The sequence below is a fragment of the Carica papaya genome, chromosome 3, assembly GCF_054855325.1.
Source record: "Carica papaya isolate Zhongbai chromosome 3, ASM5485532v1, whole genome shotgun sequence".
NCBI classification, from domain to species: domain Eukaryota; kingdom Viridiplantae; phylum Streptophyta; class Magnoliopsida; order Brassicales; family Caricaceae; genus Carica; species Carica papaya.
In genome coordinates this window covers 2516707-2536555 of record NC_142311.1, presented here as the reverse complement: position 1 = coordinate 2536555, position 19849 = coordinate 2516707, and the positions used below count along the sequence as shown (strand labels likewise).

General features: G+C 32.5%; 2 protein-coding genes across 8 annotated transcripts; both read left to right on the top strand.

Moving 5' to 3' along the window:
* Window positions 1-2159: 2159 nt before the first annotated feature.
* WRNEXO (Werner syndrome-like exonuclease) lies at window positions 2160-8783 on the top strand. Of its 7 annotated transcripts, none has more exons than XR_015817573.1 (8): window positions 2161-2508; window positions 3513-3692; window positions 4116-4246; window positions 4380-4535; window positions 6359-6469; window positions 6652-7465; window positions 7848-7870; window positions 8100-8783. XR_015817573.1 is itself a non-coding variant. In XM_088215071.1 (6 exons), the coding sequence occupies exons 1-6, from the start codon at window positions 2202-2204 to the stop codon at window positions 6727-6729; spliced, it is 957 nt and encodes a 318-aa protein (XP_088071197.1). In that variant the 5' UTR covers window positions 2160-2201; the 3' UTR covers window positions 6730-8783. The 7 variants fall into 7 exon arrangements, 2 of the variants coding, with proteins under 2 accessions (XP_088071197.1, XP_088071195.1); XR_015817574.1 differs by having other exon boundaries at window positions 6652-7870; window positions 8100-8196; window positions 8273-8783; XR_015817571.1 differs by having other exon boundaries at window positions 7848-8783.
* A 5651-nt stretch (window positions 8784-14434) lies between these two features.
* Window positions 14435-16460, top strand: GAE6 (UDP-D-glucuronate 4-epimerase 6). The gene has a single exon (XM_022033270.2). The coding sequence runs from the start codon at window positions 14680-14682 to the stop codon at window positions 16039-16041; it is 1362 nt and encodes a 453-aa protein (XP_021888962.1). The 5' UTR covers window positions 14435-14679; the 3' UTR covers window positions 16042-16460.
* The last annotated feature ends 3389 nt before the right edge of the window (window positions 16461-19849 follow it).

Below are 19849 nucleotides of genomic sequence, written 5' to 3'. Positions count from 1 at the left end.
GACGGTGCGAGCCATGGAAGTGCATAAAGATGGAGATCGAAGGTACGATAAAATTTAAGTTTCAAGCGTAGGATGAGGATGAATGTGAAGTTGTGACTGTAAGTTTTGATGAAATATATGAATCGCTTAGGAAATTGAGTAGGAAACTATGATATATGGAATAAGAGAGTGGAGAGAGACGGTGAATCATTGGAAATGTGAAATTGAACTGTGAGTAGAGGTAAATTGAGGAAGCTGCGGGATGAGAGATTGAGGAATTCGGTGAGTGAGTGAGTTACCGTTAGAGGGAGGAATATGGTGATTAAAAAAGTGTAAGGGAGATCGTAGGGAGGTGAGGTAATTTGGAGTGACTGGGGATGGGCAGAACGCGCACGGATTGAAGCTGAGGTAAACGAAGGGGAGGTAAGAGAGGTATAGAGATAGGAACGGTTAGGGGCAGAAAGAGTATAGGAGGGTAGTAGGGGAGGAGCTAGAAGAGGAGGATAGGGAGATGTAGTGTGCTGTGAGAGATTGATACCGCTAGGAGGAAAAAGACGGGAAGCCGAGATAAACAAGGAGAAGTGAAGGAAGGGATAGAGAGTGAATTGAGTACTATCAGGGAGTATAGGCATGTAGGGGTGAAGTGTGAGTATTTTAGAAATTAGGGAGCAGGAAATGTAGGCCTGTAGCGGGTGTGTGTGTGTGGGGGATTAGAATAGAGGTGTATTGGTGTAAATGTGTTGTGTGTGGGTGTGCGTTGCATGTGAATATAGGCTGGTGTAGTTGTTGTAAATTTAGGAATTGAATAGGTGAGCACTAGGTATAGGGGTATACTGGTGTATATGTGCTAAGTGTGAGTGTGTGTTGTATGGGAAGGTGTGTGTATGTTCTGTACATATGTTAAAGAATTAGAAAATTTCAGGACAATGTTGTTGGTGTAGGAACAATTTAGATTGGCATACTCGTAGTGGGGATTAAGTATGCGAGTTTATTGGACATCTTGACTAAGAACGGGGTGAAATTGTATTTGAGGTGGTTGAGATGAGGGACGACGATATTGGTTGTCGCTATCTAGAAAGAGTAAGTCGATCGCTGATAGTGGTGATATTTGGGAGTTTCCGACGAGTAAGATGTTGAGTTGCCGATGTTGGTGACAGAAGAAAACAATACTGGTGTGTGCGAGTGGCCAACTAGGGGTCGAGTGATAGGAGGGTAATTGATGATCGTCGATACTGATAATGGATGAGAATAATTGTGTGGTTGAGTGGTCTAGTCAGGGTCGAGGGGTGATGTTGGGGGGACGATCACACCTAATATGAGTAACAATTAAAATACTATGGATATGTATTAATACTCTAGAGTTAAAGAGTAGTAAGAAAGTATGACTTAGGCAACGGAAGGGAAAACATAAAAATTGGGTTTTAATTTAGTTTGTATGTTATACTTGTAACTTAATTTTTAATGTACTGAGTTATATGTACTCACTCTTTATTATTTACAGATGAAGTAGGGATGAAGTCGGGATTGGAGTTGCCGATTTCCAAATATAGCATATAGAGGGAACAGAGCAGAGATTTCTATCGGTAGAATTGAGTGTGTAAATAGTTGATAGTAATATAGATTGTGTATCAACTGAGGATGTATGAATTTGTCTCTCACTGTAATAATGCATTTATGGTTAAAGGTTCATATTTGACATTGAGCAATAGGTTGTAGTAGTTTTATTTTTGTGTGTGCGACTGATTTGGAATGAAATTTTAGTATTCAGCCCATTGAACTTTTTGAGACTACGCCGCTAGAAAAAAAAAAGGGCGTTACAAAAGGTATTCATAAAATATCGTAAAAATAAAATATAACTCTAACATTAGAATTAAGTTAATTGTATTTTATTTTGTGATATTTTAATATCATATGATTTTGTATATTACTATACAAATTAATTATTATTTTAATTATATTCTTAGGGATTTTTAGATAATCATATATAAATTAAAACTGAAAAATTAACATTAGTAAAAAGAAACTACAAGTTAATAACCTAAAAACTTAAACAATTTTATGATTAATGAAAAAAGAAAATTTGTAGAATGATTAAAAAAAATGAAGAGACTGATATTATTAAACCAAACAAATAGGGTAAAACAGTAATTATGTTATACTTTTTCATCAAAAAGAACTTGTTTCGTATTTCCTCAAATACAAACGCAATCAATCTCCAAACGATGGGAATGGAAGTTTCAAATTCTTCAGTTTCTCCCAACCAGGATGCTGGCACACCATTCGCCTGGGACGAAGACGAACCTTTCACTGAGCAGCAACTCAATGCCATTGACGCCATCGAAGCTTCATATCGATCTCCACAAACGTCGTCGTTTTCTTCTTCTTCTTCTTCTTATTCTTCGCGCTTAAACAAGCGCATGTCAAGCCCCGACAGTGCCCGGGAAGCTAAGAAATCTAAGATGCGTAGGCGATTGCCAGATTCTGTTAGTTCCCTTTCTTATTCAAAGTCACCTCTCTCTCCCTCTCAAGGTATTCTTATTATTTTCTGCTTTTATTAGTTAATGCTTACTGTTGATTATGCTTCTTGTTTTTAAAATTGTTAAGGTTCTAGTGTTCTGATCTATTGATTATTGCCAATAAGTAAAGCTTCTAATTGATCCTATTGTTAGCGAATTGGCCTTAATAAATCAAATTCTGAATGTTACCATAGACGTTACCTAGCGTTGGATTCTATCACTTGATATACTGATAAACTTCACCGATCAGCATCAGCATTTACACTTTAATACAAAAGTTTAAAAAGATAACAATGTGCGGTCTTTTTATTGTGTATAGCATATCATCAACAAAATGAAGTAAATAATTTCCGAAAACCTATTTGAGATGAAAAATCTCGATTCTGAATAACCTTTTAAATGAACCAGCTGATTTTCTGAATAACTTAAGGTGCGTAGGCGATTGCCAGATTCTGTTAGTTCCCTTTCTTATTCAAAGTCACCTGCTCTCTCTCCCTCTCAAGGTATTCTTTGTTATTTTATGCTTTTATTAGTTAATGCTTACTGTTGATTACGTTTTTTCTTTTCAAATTTGTTAAGGTTCTAGAGTTCTGATCTATTGATTTATTGTCAATAAGTAAAGCTTCTAGTTGATCCTATTGTTAGCGAATTGCCGTTAGTTACTCAAATTCCGAATGTTATCATGGACGTTACCTAGTGTTGGATTCTATCACTTGGTATACTGATAAACTCCACCGGTCAGCATCAACATTTACACTTTAACACAAAAGTTGAAAAGATAACGATGTGCAGTCTCTTTATTGTGTATAGCATATCACCAACGAAAAGAAGTTAAATAATTTCCGAAACCTATTCGAGATGGAAAATCTTGAATCCGAATAACCTTTTAAATGGACCAGCTGATTTTCTTGAGAATCTCAGATGTATCAGACGTTTTTTGTCTTTTGGAGACACTTCGTGTTGCGGCAAAAGGGGCTTTTCGTAGTATGTTGAATTCTGTTGCTGTTCCTGTTACAGGCAGTTTTAGGATGAGGTATCCTCCATTGAGGTTTGTAGGTCGAATTTTGTATAGTAGAACTGCATTGGAGGCAGAGAAAGCAGCAGCCAAGCTCCTACAGATTCTTCAAGCCAAGAAAAAACAAAGAGGGCAAGTTGCAATTGGATTTGATATTGAATGGCGACCCACTTTTAGGAAAGGTTGGTTCAGTAACTTCCCTTGGTTCTCCCCCCTTTCCGTTTGGAATATCTCCAGTTTCATTTGTTTTTTTTTTTTGGGTGTAAACTCTGCATGTTAGTGAGTCTATTTTATGAATCATAGTTCTTTAAATCATTTAGGAAGATCCTTGTTTAGCAGCATAATCAAAATGAGAAACTTGAATGATGTTGTAATCCACCCCCCCCCCAAGCCTTAAACATTCAGATTTCTTATTAGGTATTTATAATATTTTCTGGTATTCTTATTAAACTCCACATGCAGAATCCTCTACAGGAATGGGAAAATTTTCTTAATAGACGAATGTGTTAGATTAGACTTTTATGAACGAATCACTACTTTTGTCCGGAACCTAATTTAAACTTTATGGATAAATCATCAATTTTGGGTGAAATCCTTCTTTTCAGGTGCTTCGCCTCACAAGGCAGCTGTTATGCAATTATGCGCTGATAGTTTTCACTGTCATGTGATGCACATCATTCATTCTGGAATTCCTCCTAGTTTGCAGCTTCTTCTTGAGGATTCTACATTTTTAAAAGTTTGTAAAATCTCTTACATATGGTTCTTATTTCCTACACTTCCTAACTAAATGGATTATTTTATGTGTGTTATCTTTTGTCAGAAGAAGCAATATTGATATATATCTTAATACAATTACTACTCATGCACAGGTTGGAGTGGGTATTTGTGGTGATGCTAGTAAGGTTTATAGAGATTATAATGTATGTATTAAAGGCATGGACGATCTTTCTGATTTAGCAAACAAAAAAATTGGTGGAGACAAGTGGGGTCTTGCATCATTATCTGAGGCCCTTGTTTGCAAAGAGGTATCTGTCAGTTTTAGTGTGCTGGCAATTTTGAATTTTTAGCTAAATCTTATGTATCTAATCTATTAGTGGTATTGACAAACAGGTTTTCTTTTTTTGGATTTTCTTTTAAGCAAGTAATTGTTGGTCTCTCTTATTCTTATTATTTATCATAAGTTTTATCTTTGCAGTGTCATGACCTAATAAGCTCTCAACCATGTCTTACAAGTCGTTGGATTCTAATATTTCTCGTGTTTCATCAATGATAAACCTCCAGAGTATATGTTCTAGCGTAGATGCATGTTGAGATAGAATGTTCTATGACTAGTGTAATAACGTTGTTGCACGGTATATTGTAAAAGTGCAGAAGTTTGTTTCTGCTATGTGGCTTGCACAACCTTAAATTGATAACAAAAAACATCCTCTTCTCAAGGTTTAGACTCCTACAAACTTTGCTTAAAAGATAGTTTCTTGCTATTCTTTTTTTCTTTTTCTTCTGGCTTAAGCCTTTAAAGTAAAAAGGATTCAAAACCTAGGAATCCCACATGAAGATGCCACATAGAACTGCTTGGGCTTTGGGATCGAAGACCCGATTAGAAAGTTTATCATAAAAGAATAAATATTAGCAGGAGAGAGGAAAAAGATTACAAACTACAGGAGAGGAGAAGCTATTCTCAAAAAAAAAAAAGTAAAGGCTTTATTAAGACAAGGTAGCAAGCCAATCCCTTCATAGCATGGACAAAGAAGTTCCTCTGAAGAATCATGGCTTTTAGTCCAAATAGCGAAGGAAATATTCTCTCCCAGATGCCATCAAATGGTTGAGATCTTTACTTAAGGATCTTGCAGTCCTCCTCAACCAAAAGACCCATAACCCCACAAAAATAGCCCCTCTTGTCAAGCATATTATGATCCTTACTTCACCCAAAATCAGATAGAGTTGGAGATGAAGATCACCAAATTGGGAGAACACGCTCAAAAAGTGGAAAAAGTAAAGTAATCTAATTCAGTCAGATTATTGTATTCTTAACTATGGCAGCACATCAAACAAATTTTAGGTTTTTGAGGTATACAGATCTGAAGCAAGTTATTAGTGTTGGTCCTATCTAAAACCATCGTCCACACAACTCAGCTTGGAGGGAATTTTACTCTCCAAAAAGAGGAAGAGAAGTCTAAATTTTGTCTGGTAGGACTGTGGGTAAGAAGCAGAAAAGAAATGACTATCATGGTGGTTTAAGAAGAAATTGTTGTGACATTGTGTCTTGTGTCTCTGAAGCCATAGAAATCATGAAATGAGCAGTGTTTGCCCCACTTAATGATTTTTCCAAAAAGAGATGGGACTTGTCCCCAAACCTAACTGAATTAAAGAGTGAAAGGAATCATATAGATGTTCTATATATTTTCAGGGGACAGTGGTTCCAGCTTTGGTATCCAATCATTTTGGTGCAACTCTTTCTTGTTCTTCACCACCTTATGCCACAATGAACCAAGTTCTAGCAGAAACTGCCATAAGCACTTAGCTCTCATAGTAAGATTTTTGGACACTGCATTCCCAACACCTAATCCCCTTTCCTTCCTTGAAAGAAAATACACCTAGTTTATCATCATTTTAATTCCACGGGGATTGGTCTAAACTAGATGATTTTATTTTTTGGAGAGCCAGTAATACAAGAATAATCACATTAATTTATTGTCTTAGAAATTCACAGCTAATTTTGCTATTAATTTCTAATGTATTCTCCTTCATGTTATTTGAGGAAATGAGTTTTCCTCATTCTCTCAATCTTGCAGATATTCATTCTTAATCGTCTCCCATTTTTACTTTGAAAATTTTAAAATCTTTGAAGCTTCAGAAGCCTAAGAAGATCAGACTAGGAAATTGGGAGGTTAAAGTTTTATCAAAGGAGCAACTACAGTATGCTGCAACCGATGCTTTTGCTTCATGGCACGTGTATGAGGTAATGGATGACTACCAATTCTTCTTCTATTAATTATAAGAAGGGTTTCAATGGCTCATATTACTTTTGTTCAGTATTCTGATTGTCACCATTGCCATTTATGACAATAATTTGAAAATGATCTATTGCTTCATTATTCTTGCCATTGTTGTTGACAATATTGTTTTTTTTCTTCTATTTAGGTTCTAAATAACCTTCCAGATATAATCCAAGGTGTGATGGACAAAAAAAATGAAGAACTAGAAAGCATTGCAGTATAATGCCCTTTGCAGAAATAATCAAATATGGAAACTGTCCACTTTCAGAAAATGAACTTATGCATCTAAATTATCCAGTTTTGCTGACAATTCATTACTTGTATGCCGTGCAAGGTTCATTGGTACCAGTTATTTTTGCAGATGGTGCCGCTTATATATTGTTCCAATGCATACTGAGGTTGAGCATATAAAGCGTTCTTGTAAAAGTTGATAGCTTCTGGATTCAACTTAAGATTTACTTCTTTTAAAATGCAAATTTTAATGGCCTACTTTTCAAGTAACCTCACTTTACATATCAAGACTCTTCCTTTTGTCCATTATATATCAGAACTGTATTTGTTATAAATCTTGAATGCATACTCATTTTGTTGATTTGGTCCTTGGGTGTGCATCTTTCCTTTGTCTGCAGAAGCCATTTCATTTTTCATCTGTCTCATGTTTTCTTGAACATGCATATTTTTTATTGCTTGAGTTGATATTTTTCTCAGTGTCTTTCCTATTAAAAAGAGCATTGGCTTAGTGACATTTAGATGTTTGTTACCTTCTCACTTCCATATCCCAATCCTGACCGAAACTTATTATTTATTGATTGCTCTATGTAGTTTTTGATTCCTGAACTTCTTATGAGTGATTTAGTCAATGCTGGTTTCACTTTCTATCAGTTCCATGTCCTTTCAGTTGTCCCCTTCTGGTGGTGGGACGATAAGACCACTATCTGGCATCCAAGTGTGAAGGAGAGGTATTATTAATCTATATGTAATAAATTTGTGAATTGTGAGTTTTACTGCTAGTCTGCTGCTACACAATAAGTTTTATATGATATAAGAAAACTTTACTGTAAAAGAAAATGAGAATATATGGATACAGAGAGACAAAAACAAGAGATCAAAGAATAGGAGGTTAAAAGAATATACTTCTTTCCCAGTTGCCTTCTATGGTATGTGAATGGGAAAACCTGCTCACTTATTTTGCCTTTTTATTTTAGTATTAGGAGGAAAGAAAATGCTTGGAACAAGTAGAGGTTTCATTTTGTATAGTAGGTGAGGTTTAAGTATATATTCATATGAGACCTTGATCACTATCAAATTTACCATTTTGAATTTTCTGGGAATTGTTTGCAGCTGGAGAATAATTTATTATACAGGTAAATTTTTTGATTTAGTTTCTTTAATTGAGAGACATGTATGGTGGATCCCATTTGAAAGGAAAAAAAATGTAGAGCATATATGGGGAATCCCCATACTCATGTCAGATGTCATATTCTGACTGAGATGGAAAAATCATGCAAGTGCTGAGCTTCTCTGCATGTGTGTGGGCCTGCCATCAACATGTTATCTAACTCCACCTCTTATCTCTCTCCATCTCCTCCTCAGACTATGGTGACCTTGTGGTGACATCACGATTTCCCGTTTGTCTTCTGTGATTTCAAAGGCTTAAATGATTACTGCTAAGCAAATAATGGTTGTTCATGTATGTAAATTGAAATTTGTCTGTTTTAGCGAAAAGAAAAGTGTTATATGTCTTGTAGTTTTTTGTTGAATTCCAGCCAATCTCATTCCCCTATAGTTGGTGAGGGTGCCTTTTAACAAGTTGGGAGGTATCAATTCCAACTAAATCTATTTTTCCTTTTCTCTGGAGTAAATGAAGCTCATCGGATTAATTACACAACGAAAGGTAACTCTCTTTTCTCTATTTTAACTCGTGGTTTTCTTTGTTGTTTTATTTTTTCAGTTTTAACTTTTGTGCAATCTATATCTTACATATAATGAAAGTCACGGTGGTATGTTTTGCTAACTGATGCCTAGCAGGTTTCTGTATTAGTCTCCTTTGTGCAAAACATATGCCATTTTATTATCTTATGAAAATGATCATATAGAGTTGTGACTTTCTGTTGTTAACAGTTGGGTTTAATATGGTAGCGCAAATATGGTGATTCAGAGATACTATGATATTTAATGTTCATAGCATTTTGTATTAATTTAGTAATTCTGTACAATAATTAACATTATACAGATCATAGAGAAGTATTTAACATTAGATTACTATTATTTTATAAAGGTACTAGATTACTGTAAAAGTTAAAGATTATCAGGATGGCTAGGGTCAGATAAAGTTTTCATTGATATGAAACTAGTGTTTAGTGGGTTCAAGTGATTTTTCCTTCTTGACAATGGTATGATTTGAAGGGAACATTATGTGAAAACTGAAAACCACTAGGCCCATTTTTCTTCTTGGAAGATATTCGTAACACATAGATTTACTTACTGTGTTGTTCCTTTTGTCTCTCTTTCCTGTGGGGTTAAAATTCATTTCTTTAAAAGATAAACAGGACAGGACCTCAAGATGGAAATAATTTGACCTATCATTTTTATATACAAACAAGGCTCCTGCATATATCTATATTAACACATACTAAACATTTAGAGAGTTGGGTCGGAAAATTGTTCGTTGAAAAATTAGGTGATTCGTAAGCAACTAAATTTAACTGAAGTCCCAACAAAAAAAAAAAAAAAAAAAAAATGTTTATGCAAAGTGATGTGATATCATTTGCATCTGAGCCATTACTGTTACCGTTGTCATGCCACTCTCTGTCTTACGATACCAAAAATAATAACTTTCTGAAAATCATATATTATTAAACTTTTACTTTTTATATAGGTAGGTATATAAGACAATGTCAAGGTATAAATTCATGCGTGCTGCATGCACTAATCAATGCAAATCCATGTTGTTGTATTATGGCTGTGACATAACATGATTCCCTTCGGTAAAGTTTTCATTCGACTAATTTCAATCATTAATTTTCATAAAATTCTCAAATACATACATATATTATGATATATGATTATATATATGCGTGTAATGTTTGAATTCTTTTCATCTCACTTCAAAATTTTTATCAGTCCTGAAAATTTAATAGAGGGTTGAAAGCAGCTTAGATATAAAAAATTAATGTTATAAATAATACATACTAGAATATCATATAATCAAAAGGCTAACCATGCTAAAAACATTTACTTTTTTCTATAAGAAATTGTATTTTAGTTTGAAGATTATTTTTATTATGTTGTGATAAACGTATGCATTTGTTATTATTGAAAAGGACTACCTGTACTAAATACTTTTAATTTTTTCTAGTCGATGAATCATAACAAATATTTAAAGATTTAGAAAGGAATAAATTAGAAAATGCACGAGATACACAAGTTTATAACTTTATGAACGCAGACACGTGTCACATATAAATACTCTTAAGTGGACGAGAAGCCAAAATGAAGTAAATCAAAGGAGATATTATTAGTATTTTTTTTGTTTTGAAAAATAAATTAATTAAACAAGAAGACAAGGTTATTTTGTATTTAAAATGTCGATTGCAGATTTAGATGAGAAGAAGTCTTTGGACTGTTTCGTAAAACTCTTTTAACATTTGATATTTCAATCATTTAAAGCTTGAAATTTTTTTAATTCACTTCCTTTCCTTATCATGTTTGCTCAAAATATTAATTGACGACAAATTGCCCGTCTTAATTATGTTATTTAAATTGAATTCTTGTTGTATTATCATGTAATTAATTTTGTTTTAATTAAACGATAATGATAACGACAACCATAATAAACTTTTTTCATACAAAGTTGTATCGATGATGTTAGCGACTGAGACGAAGACATATCACAATAGTTATTCCATTTTCGTAATCGATAAAGCACGGAATTTTAACCCATCTAGAAAAAAAAAAAATCCAATTATTCTACATGATTTCTAAGTAATTTATTGTTCGCGATAGTTGAGTGTAATTTTCTTTTGTTTTAATGATTTTTTAAAAAATGAAATTAATTAATTACAAAAATAATTATTACGACGTTGATTAAATTTTGTTTATAAAATTAAACACGAGGGTGCCCAAAAGGCATAGGGGCAGAGGCAGAGGCAGTCTGCCGACAACACGGAGAGATAGGATTGGGAGGCGTCTCTTTCAAGGCTCTTTATTGATAGAAAACGACCTTAAAATTTAGATCAGCATGGGAAAATAGTGTAAAAGAACTGGGGCCACGTTACTCATAAGATCTCCTCCAAGCTACAGCTTCGGCTTCAAACTTATTATATAAAAGAAACCATTTGCAAAATACACAATTCAATTACTCCCCTTTCGTTTTATTATAAATTTTGTATCGTAGAGAATTTAGATGGAAAATATTTTTTTATTGTGACAATTAAGTACTGATGTTGGGTATCCTTTACATATTCTTAAGAGTTTTGTGAAGTAATCCATATCCAAGCTGGTGCGTTAAATTCAGGCTGTGTCACCATCCAATTTGCCACCTCCCATGTGTCCCCGCGCATTAGTTTATATATTCTTTTTAAGAACATAAATTACCGAAAGCCTAAACAAAATCAGTCAGTCGGACTGCTAGTTTCTCTACTCATGTACGAGGCTGCTATTTTGAAGGCTGTGTATTTCTGGTTTGGGAACAAATGTGGTATAGCTTGGCCACCTAGATTAAGCCTGAATTCATTTTTATTTTTATTTTTTTAATAAAATCAATCGATCAATCAATTTTTATAGAAAAACAAGAAGAAAAATTAAAATTGACATATTATATGGTACAATATTTATAGGTGAAATTATCTCAAAAGTCATTGTAGAGCATGTGCATGAAACCCATTTCTTGGACTCTATTTACTCTTCTATGGTTTCCCCACCACCCACTACCGTGTATTTTGGCCTCATTGTACTCCTTTTTCCCATTCCCCTCGCTAATTTTCTAAATTTATGTTATAATTGATTCACAATTAATAAAATACATTAATTTTCATAATAAAATAATGTGGGATAGTAATAAATACTCATTTTAGTATTTTATAAACTCATTTATTAGTGAAAACTTGTTAATTAAATTTGGGATGGGATGAAATAATTTACTCTATCGAGAGAGAGAGAGATGGAGTGATAATTAAGCTTATTAAATTAACTAATACATATCTAATCTCCATAAAGTGGGGGAGGAGGTTGGGCCACCATAGGCTAAAAATCATACACAATTATTGGTTCATTTCAATTAATTCAATAAAATTATATCAAACATTTAAGCATTTATTGGTGGCCTAAATTCCATCTTACACCTAGTAATTATTGCTTTAGCCTTGTTTAGATTTACAAATTAAGTCACCACCCTCTTATGCATACATATATATAATGAATATAATCTATTTTATTTTATAACCCATAAATTAAAATAATTAATTTTATTTTTATTAGAAAGTACAAAAAAAAAAACAATTGAGCATTTGAAATAAATATAAATTTTGGTAAATAAATTGTAATAAAAAAAAATTATGGATCAAAATATAACAAGTGATAATTATAATAACTAATTTGATAATTTATCTAAGACTTTTAAAATATGTATTTAAATAATAATTACTAATTTTCAAATATTATGTATCTAAAAAATTGTGGTCACTCATTTAATTTTCAATTTAAAAATGGCCCACTTTTGTTTAGAATAATTAAATACACATGGGCCCTAACATAGACCAAATAAATACAAACACCCAATAAAAATAGTACAAGTATTTCTAACTTACCATAATCATTCTAGTACAAAATGATATATATATATATATTGACTTTATCTTTTGGATGTCACACTTTCCTATTTTACATCCATGTAAAACAAATTCTATAGTACATATTATGTGGGATTTTATGAATTTAAAAGGACAATATATATATATATATATGAAAAAAAAATACTAGTCCAAATATAAAATATTTGAATGTATTAAATATGTTCATATACGTTATGTGTATATATATATTAAAAAAAAAATAGAAAAATTGAAGGCTACTTAAAACAAAATTACAAGTACAAAAGTAGTTGTAATATTTAATGTTATAATTCTTTTTTTAAGTACTAAAATTAGGCTTCCCTTACCATATCCACTTTGTTCTATCCATTATAAGACATACTACTAAATATGGACTCCTATATATATATGTGTATATAAACTTAATAAATTTTGGTCATGTAATTATTTGACTAATAATTTAAGATAAAAAATTTTAATTTCGACTATTACTTGCTTGAAGTAAAATCAATATATATTACCATGTACTAAAAACATATACATATAAGTATACGTACACATGTAAGTATGCGAGTATATTTTTTTTTATCAATCTACTTCTTCCCATGTGAACGTGATAAAGAAACGTACTTGAAGTTCTCGTGGAAATTAATGGTGGAAAAATTAGGGTTTGCCTCCCTAAAGAGCCTTCCTTTTTATATTTCCCCCACATCGAGTATAAATATATACATATACATACGTACATACATACATACATACATATGTAAAAGGCTAAAGCGACGGATGAGGACCCATTGCGGCCAAAACCTCTCCGTCACAGTCATTGTTTTCACATTTCTTTTTTTGTCGTCAAATCATAAAATCCCATGAACTTATCCAAACCTACATTTTTTTTTTTTTTAACCGCACGTTGATTCTAAGATTTTTTCCATTTAAAATGTAAATTATGTGTTTAATCATCATACTTGTATTAATTCATTAAATTTATATTTAATTATATATTTTCTATTATTTTTTGAAAAATTAATTAATGATAGATGACTAATAATACATATATTTTTTAAAATTTCCTGAAATTGGAATTTTATTATATGTCCAATTACTCAAAGTATTTGTTTATATATATATATATATAATAAACCAACAAATTTGAGAAATAAAATGGCAGTAGAAATTAGAGATCTGCCAAATTAATGACGACAAATTTTAATTAATGTAGCATATTTATTTTTGGTAATTAATTTTCATAATAAAAAAAAAGCCCAAATAAAACAAAAAAATAAAAGTAAAAGTCGATCAGAAATAGAGGCTTCTTCGTATTACTTATAGCACTCAATCCAGACAACAAGAATTACAAAATTCCAACTCACAGCTCATGCTTTTGACTGACCATTCGGATCACCGACGCGGCAATTGCATATGTACCCACCCACACACATACATATATTTATATATATATATATAATAATACATATTTAATAAGTAAATGTTTAAAACTTAAATTAATAATCAAATAAACAGCACGAGTCAAAGCCGGTTGATTATATTATGCACTGGAGGGTACATTAACCACGGGACGTGAAATATACTCGCATTAAATCTTGTTTGAAGAAATTAATTTTGTTATATAATAATGTTTTTATAAGCCTAACTAACCTCCACTGGGTAATAGAGTTCATTAATTACAGTTAAAAAAATGTATACATATAGATTTAGTTTTACAGGGTCAACTGTATGGGAAATGTAGTGGACTGCCCACAACTTTCAAACGAGTTGTATTTTTAGAATAATAATAATTTGAATCTTAATTTGTTTATAATGGGTGGAAGACTTTGAATCTTAATTTTTTAAAATAAGTTTGAAGAATTTTATGGTGTTAAATTATAATATGTTTTCTTATCAATTATAATTTTGAGCGTGTTTGTATAGTTCTTTTTTTTTTTTTTTTTTTTTTTTTTGAAGAGAGGAAAAAAGCTGGCAATTTCCCACTAGATAATGTAAGGATAAAATTGTAATTATAGTGAAAATTAAGGGCATTTTATGAATTTAACTCCTCCCAATATTGATTACCCCAACTTTACATCTGGAAGCTAGTGAAGAAGAAGCGAATTAAAAAGAGCAAATAAGGAAAAGTGGCCTCCAACCAACACCTACCTTCTTCTCCTTCTGCTTCCTCCCTCCTTTATATTTCTCATTCCCTTCTCATTTCAGCTTCAGGGCTCAAGAGTACCTCAAGTACCCACATTGAGTCCTTCATCGTACTCTCCTTCTTCTTCCTCTCCCGTTTTCCTCTTTTATTGGCTCGATCTGACTGTCGATACCCAGAACTGTACAGAAATCGACAAGTAAAGCAAAATTAAACGATGCCGCCGCCGCCGGACACTAGCAAAACCTTAAAGCTTGAGCGGTATAACAGTTACATCCGCAGGATTCACAGTACCAAGCTCTTAAATGCTTCGTCGAAGCTTCTATTTCGTGTTACTCTGCTCATTGCTCTTGTATTGATCTTATTCTTCACTATTAACTACCCGCCGCTCTCCGATAATCCCGGCCATCACCACCACCATGCCCACCCTCACAGCTTCTTATCCACCGCTCTTTTTTCTTCATCCCTCGGTGGTGCCGCTTGGGAGAAGCGGGTCCGTCACTCGTCTACACCTCGCCGGCCCAACGGGTTCTCGGTTTTAGTCACCGGCGCCGGCGGATTCGTCGGGTCTCACTGCTCCTTGGCGCTGAAGAAGCGTGGGGATGGTGTTTTGGGGCTTGATAACTTCAACGACTACTATGACCCGTCGCTGAAACGGGCTAGACAGAAGCTTCTCGCCAAGCACCAAATCTTCATCGTTGAAGGGGACTTAAACGACGCCGCTTTGCTCACAAAACTTTTCGACGTGGTGCCTTTCACCCACGTGCTCCACCTGGCGGCGCAGGCCGGCGTTCGTTACGCCATGCAGAACCCACAGTCGTACGTGAGCTCCAACGTGGCGGGATTCGTCAGTCTGCTTGAAGTAGCGAAATCGGCTAATCCTCAGCCGTCGATCGTGTGGGCCTCTTCCAGCTCCGTTTACGGCCTAAACACAGAGAATCCTTTCTCCGAGCTTCACAGAACCGATCAACCGGCGAGCCTCTACGCCGCCACGAAGAAAGCTGGCGAAGAAATCGCCCATACTTACAACCATATTTACGGGCTTGCCCTAACCGGACTCAGATTCTTCACCGTCTACGGCCCTTGGGGTAGACCCGACATGGCTTACTTCTTCTTCACCAAAGATATCCTACAAGGCAAATCGATTGATGTCTACCAGACCCATGACCAGAAGGAGGTGGCGCGTGACTTCACCTACATTGACGACGTCGTGAAAGGGTGCCTCGGAGCGCTGGACACGGCGGAGAAAAGCACCGGAAGCGGCGGCAAGAAAAGAGGACCCGCTCAGCTCAGAATCTACAATCTCGGCAACACTGCGCCGGTTCCGGTGGGAAGACTGGTATCTATCCTCGAAGGTTTGTTGAACACGAAGGCGAAGCGCCACGTAATCACCATGCCCCGAAACGGCGACGTTCCGTACACGCACGCCAATGTGAGCTTGGCGTTCAGAGATTTCGGATACAAACCGACCACCGATTTGGCGTCCGGGTTAAGAAAATTCGTCAAGTGGTACGTTAGTTATTACGGGATTCATCCGAGGGTAAAAAAGGAAATTGACAACACCGACGATTCCGCCTAGATGCCAGAACATCACCACAACCATTCACCACCATCATCACATGCTGGTTTTTATTTTTATTTCCTTTTTTTTTTTTTTTTCTTTTTTCTCTTCGATATAATTTTAATTTTAATTTCTCTTGAATTTGATTGGGTATCTAATACTAGAGTTGTTGATGGCCGTTGGATCAAATTGTATCAGCAGCTGTTATTTGAAGATTGTAGCATATAGAAATAGATTTGGGTATAGAAGATAAAACTGTGAAGAGAGAAGTGTTAAGGGAAGATGAAAAGTGAAAGTGTAGATCTGTGAGATTGGAGGCCTAATAATGTGGTGGGGTCTGCCGGAAAGGATGTAGATCTCTGCCGTTGGATTAATGTCAAAATGAAAAAAAAATAAAAATAAAAATAAAAAGTAAAACATTGTGATTTGATCATCAATCATGGCATCAAGAATCTTCTTTCCCCTTTGTCTTTATTTAATTATTTTTCCTTATTTTATAATTTGTTATTTTGTTTCCTTTCGCACTCCCTGCTTAATCATAATTAGTCATTAATTATTTAATTTTTCTCAAGCCATTTAATTATGACTTCTATGATGATATATACATATACATATATATATATATCTTGTATATAATTAAAAGATTTATCTCTTCAAATAGTGATTTGGGCATGAAGTAAAAAAAGGAAAATCATTATTGATATATAATCACTACAAGTTATATATATATTTTTTAATTTTATTTTTAAAAATGGGAAAAAGATTACACAGACGTTTACCTAAATAAATACTTCTGAAATACTTTTCATTGGATTCCTTGGATATATGAAATTTTTTCTTTTAAAATATATAGTAATTAGAATAAATACACCATCAATAATGAAATTATAATTTACACTTAAATACACTACAAATTAATAATATGTTACAACCCTAATCCCGTTTTAATCTAATTTAAATCTTAAAATAATTAAACATTAATCACTTTAATTAATTAAATTATTGGCACTACAATATGCCAATAGATATCTGCCTTTTAACTTCTAATATGTTTTTCTACGTTTAAAATTATCGTCCTTCATTACTCTCATCCATTTCTATTTTTTACTTCCCCATATATAAATTATATGTTATTACGAGCATACGCTATTTATAGTATTAATTTTTTATTAAATATTTAGCAAAAATTAACGGGCAGATAATATTCATAAAATAAAATTTTCTTAATATAAATAAACAAAAAATCAGTAACATAAATAAAATAATACATCAACACGCACATACATATAAAATATTTTTATATCTATTTAGAATATGGAGTTTGGATGATCCTAAAGTAACTTAATGTGGTTTCAAAGATCATGCTATAATTATATAATTTTGTATCAAAATATTTTTTATCAGAGAGTTCGAATTGAATGGATTATGCAATCTCACCATAGCCTTGTGTGTATTGTGTATGCCTACATGCATGGATTATTATTTTTCATGATATAGAGAAAAATTCATGTATATATATAAATATATACCGAGTCTTTGTCCATTTATATAAATTTTTTTTCTATTAATAAAGTAAGTTCGAGATAGAAAAGAAAACCCTATTAGGGTTTCTCGAATCGGGACATTTCTCCATATTTTTTGCTTTGTTTTAGCAAAATTTTGCATTTTATACAATAATTTTTGTAAGTATTATATTTTTTTATCAATAGATTAAAGAGATTTCGAAATCCAGCTTCCTAATTTATATAAATTGGATTAGGTTTTTTATGAGTAAAAAATTAAAATTCAAAATTGATTAAAAAATAACAATAATGTCGGGTAAAATAGGGAAAAACATAATGCCTTCCTATCAAATCAAAAGAAAAAAAAAAAAAAAAAAGACCAGTTTAATTGATGAATGTCTTGTTGTTTCATGCAATTGTGCATGATAATGTGTATATTATACATACATATATACGTAGATGTATATGTACATGTTCTATGAATGTACACCATCACATGGGTGGCAACATGTTGTGTAGTACGTTTTTTGGTAGAAAATTTAATTCAGTATTATTTAATTTTTTTAAAAAAATATATACTTTGATTTATAAATAATATTAAATTACTAATTTATCAGTTTTTCTTTTGATTTTCTTCCATTTATTTCCAAAAAATAAAAGCCGGTGCAATGAATATTCCAATATTCAACTTACATAATGGGGTTCACATTCATTCAAATTAATTATACATGTATATATATATATATCAGTAGTGCCATTCTGTTTGTTGACTTTTAAAAAAAATAAATAAAAAATATTAAGTTATATTTTTAAATCGTCATGATTATTATAAATAATGTAATCTAATTACTATAAAACATTATTTTTGTTTAAAAATATAATAAAATAAATTATTAATTTTATTAAATTAAACATTGTGTAACCCTACTAATCTGGGTGTTGACTTAACAACGGAGTTACATATGCCTTTGATATATCATACACACAGTATATATAATATTATCATGCGTGAATGCATGCATGTCGTAGCATTAACTGTTGACTTATAGAAGTCAGAGCTTTTATTCTTAAAATGTTAATACCTTATTATTTTTAAATAAAGGCCGATAATTAATTTATTTTTATCCCAATAACCAACCAGAATAATCCATTCTAACATATGTTTCATAATCAATGGTAAAATAATATATTATATAAATCAAATTATCTTAAATTTCTTTGTAAATTCATATATAATATAATTATTTTTAATAATTTTTTCATTTGAGGATTTACCCTATATACGTATATGTTTAAGTGTGTTTGTGTGTGTATATATATATTTAGAGGGAGAGCTCTACAAATGCTAAAGTGAGGGGTCATATAGTCTCACAACTATACATAAAGTATATGCATATAGTGTGTGTGTGTGTGTGTGTATATATATATATATATGTAGACTATATGTAATGCAATATTAAAGTAGGAGCACAATTATTAAGTAGAACGTGATGTGTTGTTAGTAGAGGATTAGCGCAAACTTTAACGAGACATAAACCTTTTGAGTATCACTCAAGAAAATGACACTACAAAAAACCTATGCTATTCTTCTACCCACCCACCTCTTTGAAGAGACTCCTTGCCTCTTTTTTTTTTAAAGAGACAATTATATGCAAGCAATATATACAGACATACATACACGGAGATCCCGGTCCTATATGTATATACTCCAGTCATACTTCTTTTATAGTTTAGTTGTTAATTTTAATTACACTAATATTCAATCATTCTTAAAATTAGGTAGTTGATTTATTATTAATAATTAACAGTTAATGTGGTTTAGAGTTAAGACGTGTGCTTTGATGTATTATTATTGATAAATAAATGTAATATAATTTTTTATTTAGAAAAATATTGTAATACCATGGTCAAAAAGACGAACGGGATTTGGTCCAATTCTTATTATATTTACTTCCTCGGCACGCAAAACTTTGTGCTGCTTCTTTTAGCGACAAATCTTAGGTGAAGGGACGTGGAATCTGCTAGAGATAACCATCCCAAGTTTGAAACTACAACAATCTAAGTTGGTACTACTGATTTATAATTAGACAGGCCAATTAATATAGATGTTTTGTAGTTAATATTCTATTATTATTAAAAAATAAAATCATGGTATTTAGAGGAAGGTATTATCGAAACAGGGAAAAACAAAATTAAACTTCAATTACCGTAATACATTGATTGATTCGTTGAACTTCATGAAATAAACCATCAATTCCAATCTTTGAACGTTTTGATTCAAAAATTCCATGTTAGCTAGATGATATATTTGAAACAAACTTCAT

Excerpts from the sequence above, each read along its gene's own strand:
- WRNEXO (XM_088215069.1), top strand. The coding sequence starts at position 2,202 with ATGGGAATGGAAGTTTCAAATTCTTCAGTTTCTCCCAACCAGGATGCT. Across the intron at positions 4,247-4,379 it reads AGGATTCTACATTTTTAAAA|GTTGGAGTGGGTATTTGTGG; the intron begins GTTTGTAAAATC and ends ACTCATGCACAG. Across the intron at positions 6,470-6,651 it reads CTTCATGGCACGTGTATGAG|GTTCTAAATAACCTTCCAGA; the intron begins GTAATGGATGAC and ends TCTTCTATTTAG.
- GAE6 (XM_022033270.2), top strand. The coding sequence starts at position 14,680 with ATGCCGCCGCCGCCGGACACTAGCAAAACCTTAAAGCTTGAGCGGTAT.